General features: G+C 58.8%; 1 protein-coding gene across 1 annotated transcript in view; it reads left to right on the top strand.

The window, feature by feature from the left end:
* The first annotated feature begins 4,625 nt into the window (after positions 1 to 4,625).
* LOC136993995 (antigen WC1.1-like) overlaps positions 4,626 to 11,870 on the top strand; it is a 47,744-nt gene continuing 40,499 nt past the window's right edge. The window contains exons 1-7 of the mRNA XM_067310034.1: positions 4,626 to 4,692; positions 5,748 to 5,816; positions 7,392 to 7,524; positions 7,951 to 8,237; positions 9,285 to 9,602; positions 9,685 to 9,999; positions 10,434 to 10,786. Of these exons, the coding sequence (XP_067166135.1) occupies positions 4,626 to 4,692; positions 5,748 to 5,816; positions 7,392 to 7,524; positions 7,951 to 8,237; positions 9,285 to 9,602; positions 9,685 to 9,999; positions 10,434 to 10,786 (1,542 nt within the window). The remainder of the gene's footprint in view (positions 4,693 to 5,747; positions 5,817 to 7,391; positions 7,525 to 7,950; positions 8,238 to 9,284; positions 9,603 to 9,684; positions 10,000 to 10,433; positions 10,787 to 11,870) is intronic.

Here is an 11,870-nt window from a genome sequence, read left to right as displayed (position 1 = left end):
TGTCTGTGCCTGGTAACTGCAGCCCCTCCTGTCTTCTCTTGACTCCCCTTTCAGCTGTTCTCCGGGCTGAGGGGCTCTCTACTCTGTGTGCATGTGTGTGAATGGAGGTCAAAGTGCCACGACTGGAGAAGGGGCCAGCGGTCCTGGGGCCTGTGAGCTGAGGGTGCCAGCAACCTCAGGGACCGTGGGGTCTGGGGCCAGCTACTGGAAAGGCCCCTGGCCGGGAGCAGCCAGCGGAGAGACCCTTTTGCCAGGTGTGTCCCTGTGCGTGTGAGTCAGGGCCCTGAGGGCACAGACAGGCCTTAACGGCCCTGAACAGCCTCTCCTGGGGCCTCCCCCCACACCCTCTCCCTGAGGCCCCGAGACGCCCGACGCCCCACACAGCCACCTCTAAGATGGCGCCATCCTGCCGAGTGGGGTAGGGGGGCTGATGGCCACCTCTCCTGGCTGAAAGGTTGCCATGGCACCGCCCCAGTGCGGCCCTCCTGTTGGCTGGCAAGAGGAGTAGGGCGGGGCTCCCTTGGACTGACGGCACTGTCAGCCAATCAGAGTCCAGCATGCAGGGCCCTCAGGGAGGGGAGGAAGCGGTGGGGCCTGGGTGGGGGAGAGGGGAGAGAGAAGAGGGGAGAGGGAGCGAGGGGAAGACAAGAGAGGGAGAAAACCATGTGAAAGAGAGATGGGAGAGGGGAGAGGGAGAGAAGGGGAGAGGAGAGGGAGAGAGAGTGCGAGTGGGTTTGGTTGGGCTGTGGGTGCGTTAAAATGCTAGCGGGTGCCCTCATGCCAGGTGGGGGCAGCACTGCTGGCAACAGGGCTGCTTTCCTCCAGGGAGCCAGCTGCTTTCCTCCGGGAAGATCAAAGCATAAAATAGGACAACGCCTTTTCTGCTTCATGTGTAGAGGGTTTGCTGAGTTTGTTCATCATTTGGGAAGGAAGCAGACTTGTGAGTTCTTTGAGGGCCGGCTTCTTGCTCTGACTCAGACATGAGGCCCTGCTGTCTTCAGCTTCATGATTGCTGCTCCCATGCAGTTGTCCAGTTAGAAAATGTCACCAGTCATTACTTGCAGGTTGTTCTCCAATTCTGAAGTATCACAGGGGAGGTGCGGGTACTACATAGGCAGAAGCTAATCTTCTGTTGGGGCAGTAACTGGTACCTACTGGGTGTTTTGCTGCACTATGAACATTATGAGGCCACGAGGTGAATCAGGGAGGCAGTTCAGTAGCTGGCTCAGCCTTGGGGGAGGGCAGGGGGAGCTGCAGGTGGCAATAGCCGTGTGGCCAGGGTGTGGGCAGTGAGGTTATGACTATGTATGAGAGCTATGCCAGAAAATCACCAATGTCAAGTCAACTCTTTGTCAGTAGCTGATAAGCCAGCAGGAGGCTCACGACTCCACTACTGATTCTGAGGTCACTTCTGCCTGAGAACCTAATAGGTCAGCAGGAGGAACAAGGCTTGGATATTGATGGTGAGGTCACTTGTGATGGATGAACTGATTGGATAGCAGCAGAGCTGTGGCTGGAAAGGTGAATGTGAGGTCACTTCTACACTTAGCTCTTGGTAGGGCAGCAGCGGGTACATGGCTGGGATATATGCTTTTGAGATCACTTCTGCCTGAGCAGCTGATAAGCAGGATTTGGCTCCTGGCTGGGGAAGTTCCAGTGAGGTAACTTCCATCTCAGATTCTTACAGGCCAGGAAGAAGCACATAGGTGTGAAGCTGACTGTGGGGCCAGCTCTTTCTGAGTACCTGAGAGGCCACCAGCTTGCACATGGCTGGGAATTGCCTTGGAGGCCACTCCTGTCCTGGCAGCATCTAGGCCTGCAACAGGCACATGGCTGTAAACATCACAGTGAAGTCCCTTCTGTGTGAGAAGCGGATAGGCCAGCAGCATGTTCATGGCTGGAGAAGTTCTTTTGCGGAAACTTCTGTCTCTGAAGTGCACAGGTCAGCAGAAGGCATATGGTGGGTGTAAGCATTGGTGGGGTCAGTTCTGTCAGAGACAAAAGGCTTGGATGTCTTCTGTGAGGACACTTCTGTCAGAGAAGCTCATCGGGCAGCAGCATGCACATGAATTTATTCCATTCCTTTATCATTCTTTAGTACTGGTACCTTTAAAATGAGGATGTTGTCCTCTGGCAATTGTGGACATTGAGTGTGACTTTGTCCTTCTTTCAGACTAGAAGGCTGAAGCCTGCCAGGGAGCCAGCAAGACTTTGATAGGCCACTAAATGAGTCCGGAGCTGGTGTGAGCAGTGGCGTTAGTAATCTCTGATTTGCAGGCTGTGTGTGCTGTAGAAATTACCCCTGTCCAATAGCAGGGAGCTTGTTAGATTTTCCTGCAGGGCTATACTGGGTCTCTGTTCTTCATGTGTACACTTGCTTGAATATCACCTCTGGGACAGTAACATGTCCAATGCTCTGTCTGAGGATGTTCTGCTTGGAGAATGAGTGCAAAGGCTTTTGGAGGAGACGGAGGTAATGTCAGCGCCAAAGGAAGGCCTGGGAAAAATGCGCACAGAAGCCTCTTTTTGGCAGCAGATTAGGCACAAGGGAGAGGAGAGCTTCGTCCTTGGGAAGCCCCTTGGGAGCACTTCCTGAGATTCCTTGAGGTGGGAACTGAACATGAGCAGGGCTGAAAATGGATGTTCAGAGCAAGTGCATTTTCAAAGCCGTTGGGGGAACAAAAGCAACTTCAAGGGATGGAGAATGGCCCTTGCTGTGTTTTCAGGCCCTTGGGGGGGGGGGCCCCTGACTGCTTCCATGTCTAGTCCTGTCCCCTCTGTGTCCCTGATGCGCCATGCTAATGCAGCAGTGCCCTCAGAATGAAGATCCAAGCCATGTGCCTGCTGCTGGCCTATCAAGGAATGTGGGAGAAGTGATATCAGAATCAACATCCAAGGCCTGTGTCTGCTGCTGGCCTGTGAGCTCTTCAGGGAGTAATGACCTGAGAACCAGCGTCCAAGCCGTGTGGCTGCTGCTGGCCTATCAGTTACTCTAGCAGGAATGCCCTCAAAAGCACGTGTCGCAGCCATGTGCCTGCTGCTGGCCCATCAGGCCCTATGGAACCAGTGACTTCACAATCAATATCCAAGCCACGTGCCTGTTGGGAAAGGACGGGACAGGAAGGTAAATAAGTTAAGTGCAAAGTGCTCCTGAGAGGCTAAGGCCAGCATCCCATTAAAGGAGAAAATAATACAGTAACATGAAGAAAGCAAGCCACAATACTATTCAAAGAGCCTAATACAATGTCCCCAAATTCTTCAACAGAAATCCACTCATTAAGTGGAAAAGTAAAAGACATAACTGTATGTGAAAGTGTAATGGCATTGAAATGCATAAAGATGTGCAATAGCAGAATGGTGTGATGGTGTGAGATGCAGCATTCCTAAGGAGAAATCTGCATTGAAATGTGTGTGCTGTTTTGCATAAATGGTGGTGTGCAATGAGAGGGCAGTTAGAGAGAGATGGAGAGGTGCCGAGTGCCAGTGGCTGTGGGCTGCGAGCTGTGAGCACTGGGACCCTGCTGCACAGGGGACAGCCATGCCCCTGCCTGGCCCTGAATCCACAAGCCCGGGAGGAGTTTGGTCGCCTGAGGAGAAAAAATCCCCCTCCAGGACCTGGGTGCAGCACCTGTGTCTGCAAAGTCAGCAGCAGCAGCCCCTGCAGCCCCATCCCTGGGAGCAGGTTCAGGGCTGGAGATGGCACAGTGGAGACCTGCTGTGACACTGCTTGGGGCACTGAGCCCAGAGAGAAACCACCGTCTTCCTGGCTCAGGCACTGCTGCAGGGAGAGTGTGGCACAGGGGCTGCTGACGTCACATGGGCTGTGGTTTGTGCACCTGCAGGCAAGGCTTTGATCTCCCGATCAGCCCCCACGAGGGAATAACGGGCCCTTGGGTGAACACCCTGAGAGTAGGGAGGGCTCTGAACGCCTGGGCTTCCCTGTCTGCTGTGAGGGGAGTGAAATGCCCCAGCTCCCTGCTCCCAGCCAAGGCACCCACTGCAGGGCTGTGCGGGAAGGGATCGACAAGCCCATTCTCACGGGAAGGGGCTCTGGCCATGATAACGAGGCCTTTCACCACTGCTGCTGCTCCCAGCACAGTGGGGCTGTAGCAGGGTTGGGGCTGTTTCCTTCCCTTCATGACACTGCCCTCCCCAGGGGCAGTCCCAGCTCCATGGTCCCCATGGTACAGGGACAACGGGACACTCACACCTTGGACACTTGGGTACACACAGCGGACGAGATGCCCAAAGCTCCCAGTCCCCACACTGGGGTACAAGGGGCGGCAGAGCCATTTCCCCACCACGATCTGCCCTGTCCCACAGGGGTGGGTCCCATGACGATGCGCCAGTGCAGCGATGTGACATCCGCATCGGAGCCGTCCCTCATATATGGTCATGAACGGCACTGGAGAAGTTCATTGGAGGGCTGGGCTGTGTCAGAAGGGAGATGGCTCCTGATAATGTCTAAAAAGGTGCCTGCTGCTTCAATTGGCTCCTCCTGCAGCTGGGCCAGCACCTGCAGCTATATATTGCCCTCCTGCCTTTGTTGTCCCCTGCGAGTCCCCAGGAGCTGTGGCAAGGAGTGGGTTGCAGCAGGGCAGTGCCAGCAGGGCAGGAGGCTGCGGATGGAGGCCAAGGGAGTCCTCGTCCCTCGGGTGCTGTGGCTGCTCCTCTGGGTGCAGCTCTGCAGGGGTAAGTGCCTGCTTCCTTGTCCCACAGCCCTGGGGCCAACGGGCACCAGTGAGGTCACTGGGATCCCTCCGCAAATGGGGTTTCCTCCCCCAGCCCAAAGAGGCAAGGGGAAGAAGGTGCTCAAGTCCATGCAGCCTGTGCCTTTGCTTTTGCCTCTCTGGGTAGGAGAAGGGTTTTTGTGCTTCCAGGGCTGCTGTGCTGCTGTGGCAGTCATTGCCTGAGTGTGTTTAGAGACAGCTCATCCTTGGGCATCCTCTGGGGACCCCCTGTTCCCCCAGCGCTGTGCCCTTGGAGCTGGCAGTGGGTCAGCTGGTGACTGCAGCGCTCATCGATCCCCAGGGCACAGCCAACCCCCAGGGTGCCCAGGAGGCTTTCTGTGGTGTTCACTGCCCTGGGTTCAGGGTGTGCTTGGCCTGAGGAAAGGCAGTTTGTGCTTCGCAGGGAGGAGGGGACCAGGACACCTGCACCCACAGCCCAGCAGAGAGGTGTCCTTCCCAGGAGTCCTGGCCAAGAGCAGGGGCTGGGCTCATGCCCATGTGCGAGGAGGGGACGTGGGTTGGGAGGGATCATGGGGATCATCTCAGTGCTCCCTGGGGATGTGGAAAACCCTGCAGGGTGTGGGTGGGTTTGGGTGGTTCCCAGAGCAGGCGGTGGGCATGGGGCTGGGGCCCTGGGAGGAGCAGCAGTGTGTGGGGAGGTCTGGGGGTTCAGGGCTGCTCATGGGGCACTTTTCTGTGGAGGAGTGGGTGCCCTGTGCAGGGCCAGGCACGGTGTCCGCGTGGGCATGGGCAGGGTGGATTGGGCTGCTGGGGTGGGAGGAGGTGCCGAGGGCTGTGGGGTGTGAATGTCCCAGCAGGATCAGAGCTGGGCATCCCCCAGCCGAGCCCAGCGCAGCCTGCGGGGAGAGGAGGGACCCAAGCACTGTCCCGGGACAGCCCGGAGAGGGGAGAGGGTTCCCACCCCAGTGCCTGGGACTTGGTCCCAGGCAGGGGACCCCACACAGTGGTAGCAATGGGGCTCTGTGCTCTCCTAACTGGTCCTGTGTCTGTTTGAAGGTGCTGCGGAGCTGAGGCTGGAGGCTGGAGGCAGTCGCTGTGCTGGGAGAGTGGAGGTGAAACACCAGGGTCAGTGGGGGACGGTGTGTGGTTATGGCTTTACCATGGAAGATGCTGTTGTGGTTTGTAAGCAGTTAGGCTGTGGATCTGCTCTCCAGTTTTTTTGGAACGCACATTTTGGGCGAGGATCTGGCCCGATTTGGCTGAGCGCTCTTAAGTGTCGAGGCACCGAGACTGCCTTGTCTGAGTGCAGTCATGCTGGCTGGGGAAAACATTTCTGCACTCATGGTCGGGACACTGGAGTGATTTGTTCAGGTAAGGAGTCAGTCAATCCCTCCCGTTTGGGGTCGGGGCTGGGATCAGGGCATTAACTGGGCTGTGCCCTGAAGGAGAAATGTGTGGGTACCAGTGCAGGCCCTGACGTGGCTCCTCTTGCTGCCAAGCTGGGACTGTTGCTGCTGATGTCCCTGCAGGGGACAAGGGGCTCAGCCACCCTCAGGCGGTGCCTCGGGCTGAAGATGAACCCCTCACCCGGCCCCACAGGGTCTTTTGGTCTCCATCAATCTCCGCCTGTTCTGCCAGGACCCATCGGGCAGTGCTGAGGGTCCCCATGCCCTAGACACCAGGGACGACTTGCTCGTCACCCCACAGCTGGGCAATGGCACGAGATGGCCAGGGTCATTCCCCTCGGGTCATTCCCCTCACAGACAGGAGTGCCTCAGCTGAACCAAAGGGCCTTTTCAGAGGGGAGAAGAGCAGGGCGTGGAGCAGAGGAGCAGGGCAGCGGGTAGGACCTTGCACCCTGTGCCCAGGGCCCCCTGCTGGCTGCTTTCCAGCCACTCCTGCCTGCCCACGGCTCCCCACGCTGTCCTGTGCCACAGGGCTTTGCCAACACTTACTGACCCTCATCTGCACCTGCTTTTGCAGTGAGAGATGGTGTTGGCCCAGGGCTTCCTGTGGTCTCCTGCTCCTCTGCCCGGTCGCTGGCCTGCTCCATGTGCACCCCTGGCAGCGTGCTGTGGCCCTGCCTGGGGACACTCCTCCCTGGGCACACGTCAGAGGGGGCAGCTGGCCCAGACACCGACCCAGTTACAGCTGCACCATTTCTGTGCCTGGCACGTGTCTCCCCTCCCAGACACCTCAACACCCCAGGACAGCCCTGGGAACAGGGCTCCGAGGTGCTTCCCCAGCCTGGCCCTGAGCTCCAGAGGGGCTGAGCAGGCTGCAGGAGCCGTGAGCACCTGGGAACAGGGCTCCGAGGTGCTTCCCCAGCCTGGCCCTGAGCTCCAGAGGGGCTGAGCAGGCTGCAGGAGCCGTGAGCACCTGGGCCCATTTTCCTGGACCAGGTGCTGCTGTGCCAGGGGACCCTGTAGCAGGCAGTGCCAGGCCTCTGGGGCAGCATCCTTTCTCTGAGCAGTGCCTGTGGCTGTGGTTCTGGGATTGACACAAGCCCTGGAGCACTGTGCAGGTGTGAGAGGAGGTGAGGGAGGCCCTGAAGGGTTTGTGTCATCAGCACCCACTGACGGCTGCTGCCGGGATGTTCACGGGGCATTTTGGATGTGGCTGCCTTGGAAACGATGTGGGAAGTGGGTATGTAACTGCCAGAAGCCTCTGGGAACTGCCTGCCATTGGTGTTTTTTCCAGGATTTGTGCAGCTGGCTGGAGGGGACAGCCCCTGCTCAGGACGTGTGGAGATCAGAGATGGAGGACAGTGGAGAACAGTCTGTGACTCACACTTTGATCTCAAAGCTGCCAAAGTTATCTGCAGGGAGCTGCAGTGCGGCAGAGCCCTGTCCGTGCCCGGGGCAGCTCACTTTGGAGAGGGGGTCGGTCCCATCTGGGACAGAGAGCTGCAGTGTGTGGGGAATGAATCCCTCCTCTCCTCCTGCCCCTGGAGGTCCCTCAGCAACCAGACCTGCACCCATGCGAACGACGCTGGTGTCACCTGCACACGTGAGCATTCAGGGAGAAGGTGTGAAATGCCTGCTGTGAGCTGTGTGCTGTGGGGTAGGGGAGTGTGGAAGTGACCATGCTGAGCATGGTGTGAGTACAGGAGGCATGGAGTTGTCTGTAATCTTCCAGTGATGCAGGCAAAGGAGATGGGATTGCGTCTCTGTGGCATTTCCCTCTTTGACTACTGGTGGTGCAAGAGCACAAAGCCATCCTCTCCAATTGCCCTCTCTCTGCTTTGCAATATTTGCAGGCTTCAGGCGTGTTCGGGGCGAGTGGAGATGCAGGTGCAGGCAACCTGGGGGACCCTCTGTGACTCTCGCTGGGACTTCTCCGACGCCCACGTTCTCTGTCATCAGCTCAACTGTGGATTTGCTGAGTCTGTTCCTGGAGGAGGGCATTTTGGGAGAGGAACAGGCCCTGTCTGGAGAGAGAGCTTCCACTGCGAGGGGACCGAATCCCATTTGGGACAGTGCCCTGTGACTGCCCTGGGGGCCTCCCCATGCTCACATGACAATGATGCTGGTGTTTTCTGCTCAGGTGAGTGCAGGGAAAACGCAGGATTAGCCCAACTTGCCCCTTGTGTGTGACACAGCAAGCCAACAAAGCAGGGAAGCCCAAGGCAACAAGAACGTGTATTTCTTCCTGGAGCAACCCTGGCTTTCCACGGAGGGATTCAAAGGGCTTTGCCTGCTCAGGCAGACCACTTTGCGCTGTGAGAGACAAGGACCGAGCAGGGAGGAGGCATCTCTGCCTCCCCAAGGCAGGTGGTTCAGGCGCTGAGGGCCACCATCAGGCCTGGCCACCTCTGTGCTCCTCCTGCAGCACAGGCATGGGACGAGGCTGCGGGGCACACCTCCACTCACTGTGGCTGCAAAGGACCCTCTGCTCCCTCCTGCAGCACACAGACCCATCCCAGAGCCGCAGAGAGCCCTGCAGAGAGACCCTGATGCCACCGCCTGCAGGGAGTGCCCTGGGTTCGCCCAGCAGGAGCAATGCCTGGGGCTGAGCAGCAGAGCAGGGCTGGGATTTGCCCTGGCTTCTTGCAGCATATACCCCAAACTCAATGTGTCTTTTCAGAAAGGCCCCCCTCCCTCTGCTTCCTGCCAAAGACACAAGCTCCCAGTCCCCCCGATCCATGGGGATGCAGAAGGGCAGAGACATGCGGGCTCTTCCCCGGCTATCTCAGCAGGTGCCAGCCGCAGGGTGGAGACGGGAGCAAGGCTTGTGCTCGTCCTGTCCATCACCCAGGCCATTGGCTAGGCCACTGCTTCCTCCTGCTGGAGCTGCTCCATATGTGCCATTTAGGACATATGTGGTGTCTCTGGGATTTGCCCAGACCTCCCATGCTTTCCCATCTCTGCACCTTCCTGAGCAATGACAGCGTATGACTGAGCAAGGTTTAGTGACGGGAGAAAATAAAAAATGCCTTGGAAAACTCCCATCCCTGAGCTCCTCACTGTGAGCTGGCTACAGATGGGTGAGCTCCAGGGTGTCCAAGGACATCAGAAATGGGAGACACATGGCAGGGTGCAGGGCTGCCTGGTTTCGCAGAGGGTGCAGGGCATTTCCCCTGTCTCTGGGCAGGGCCCTTGGGATCCCTGCGGCTGGTGGACGGAGGGAGCCGGTGTGACGGGCGAGTGGAGATGGCCCTGCACGGGGCGTGGGGCAGAGTCCTGGATGACGAGTGGGACGTGAACGATGCCAGCGTGGTGTGCCGGCAGCTCCAGTGCGGAGAGGCAGAGCGAGCCTACAACCCGCCAAAGCCTGAGGGAGGGACGGGCCCCGTGGAGCTGAGAAGGGTCCAGTGTGGAGGGAAGGAGGCTCGCCTGACCCTCTGCAACATCTCCCTGCCTGAGGCAGCGCCAGCAGGAACTGCTGAGGACGTGGGGGTGGTTTGCTCAGGTGAGTCACTCTGACAGTCCCTGCTTCGCTGAGCTCCCCAGGGCCGCGAGACCCTGACAGCCGGGGTTTCTCCGGGCTGCAGGGAGCCGGCGGGTCCGGCTGGTGAACGGGACAGGGCGCTGTGCTGGGAGAGTGGAGATCTACTACCAGGGCACCTGGGGGACCATCTGCAACAACTCCTGGGACCTGTCTGACGCCACCGTTGTTTGCCACCAGCTGGACTGCGGGGTGGCTGTGGAGGTGGTCAGCTCTGCTCGTTACGGGGAAGGCTCCGGGCAGATCTGGCTGGACGATGTGAACTGCTCTGGGGATGAAGCTGCTCTCTGGGACTGCCCTGCCGCAACCTGGGGACAGCACAACTGCCCCCACAAAAAGGACGCAGGAGTTGTCTGCTCAGGTGTGTGCTGGGAGCAGTGGTGGGAGCCTGCTGCGTGGGGAGGTAGGGATGAGGGGAGAGCAGGGCATGGCCGGGACTGTCCCTGGCTGTCCCAAGCCCCCTTCCTGCCCCCATCCTAGGGACAGCCGTGCACAGTCCCCACCGGCCTTTACTCAGGGTTACGGAGAGAGAACAGCCATGCGCAGGGGCTAGAGAGGAGGGCACTGCTGCACCTCAGGGACTGCTCTCTGCTCCCTTCCTGAAATGGTGACTTGCTGGCAGTGCCCTCTGCCTGTCTGAGCGCTGGGGTGTCCAGAAGGGTCCCTGCTTCCTGGAGTAACTCTCCTGCCCTTGGCTGCTGCGGAACAGCCAGGGGGATTGTCAGGGATGCCTGCTGTTTCTCTCTCCACACCCCAGAACCAGCTTGTTCCCCCACTTTGTGCCTTTCCTTCCAGAGTTTGTGGCCTTGAGGCTGGAGAACAGCAATGGCTGCTCAGGACGCCTGCAGGTTTTCTACAACGGGACATGGGGAAGTGTTTGCTCCAACTCAATGACTCTCACCACCGTGTCCCTGGTGTGCAAAGAGCTGGGCTGTGGAGATGAAGGCTCCATTGAAAGAGTCCAGCAGTACGGCAAGGTGTCTGGCCCCACGTGGCTGGATCATGTGGAATGTGGGAAGAGGAACAGTTCCTTTTGGCAGTGCCCCTCTTCTCCCTGGAACCCACAGTCATGTGATGACCAACAAGAAGAGACCCACATCACCTGCAATGGTAATGCTGGAGCCACCTGGGCACAAAGCTCACAGCAAGTCTTGCTCCCTGTTCAGCAAGGTGCAATGCCGAGAAAGAGCTTGGTAGTGACACGAGCAAGATTTCAGCTCTCAGGGTGACCCACGTTCATCAGCAATAGCTGTCCTCAGCTCCCCGCATAGCCCAAGGAGGGGCAGAGGCACCTGCAGGCAGGGTCTCCTCGCCCTCATCTTGGACACCTCTCGGAGGTGCCTGTTGCTCTTTATTTTCAACAGAGAGCACCAGGACCACCAGCATTTAGACTGGAAAGTCTGGGCAGAGCATCCTGCTCATGGCTGTGGTTTGCTGAGGGAATGGGAAGAGTGACACCGGTCCTGGTGGCTGTGGGTTGTTTGGAAAACAGGCACTGCCCCAGGCACTGCCAGCACTCTGGCTCAGGAAAGCCTCCCCTCTGGGAGCATCCGTCTGCTCCTCTGCTAACCATGGTCGCTTTGGGGGTGAGCCTTGAGTGCCGTGCTGGTATACACTGAATTACTGGGGGTTTCAGCTGCTGTGCATGATCAAGGAGGCACTGGGAGGTTGAAGCAGTTTGTGGGGCAGGGTGTCCTCAGGCCTCTGCCCGTGGGACTCCTGCAGCTCCCTGGGTGCATCCCCTGGGCTGCCGGTGCTGTCCTCCGTGTGTCCCAGAGCAGAGGCCCTGGGTGCTGTCACAGGGACGCAGAGAAGGGCAGTTCAGAGGGGACTTGTAGGGTACATCCACTGACACACACACCCACAGACATCTGTTTCTCTCTGCTCTGCAGCTCCAACCAGGACGACAATGTCACCTCCCCGAGCAGGTAACCTGCCCTCCTCCCTGGGGGTTGATCTCCCCAGGCCAGGCTGTGAGCTGCAGCCTGAGGGAAGGGGCTCTGTGCTGGGGTGCGAAGCCCTGGAGAGGAGGCCCTGGGGTGGGAACGGGTAGCTTTGGGGAGGGCTGTGATTCTGCAAGCAGTGTGGGAGCTGCTCCATGACCTACCTCTGTGTCCCCACCCCCTGCTGCCATGTGTGGGGGGTAAGGAGTGGGGTGTCCCTGGGGCCCCACCTCCCCCAGGCCAGGAGCTGCCTCCTTCATGTCCCTGCCTGTGCAGATCTGCCCCGGGG

The sequence above is a fragment of the Apteryx mantelli genome, chromosome 23 (genome assembly GCF_036417845.1).
Source record: "Apteryx mantelli isolate bAptMan1 chromosome 23, bAptMan1.hap1, whole genome shotgun sequence".
NCBI classification, from domain to species: domain Eukaryota; kingdom Metazoa; phylum Chordata; class Aves; order Apterygiformes; family Apterygidae; genus Apteryx; species Apteryx mantelli.
The sequence above is the reverse complement of the archived record's forward strand: the minus strand, read 5'-3'. Positions and strand labels throughout refer to the sequence as shown.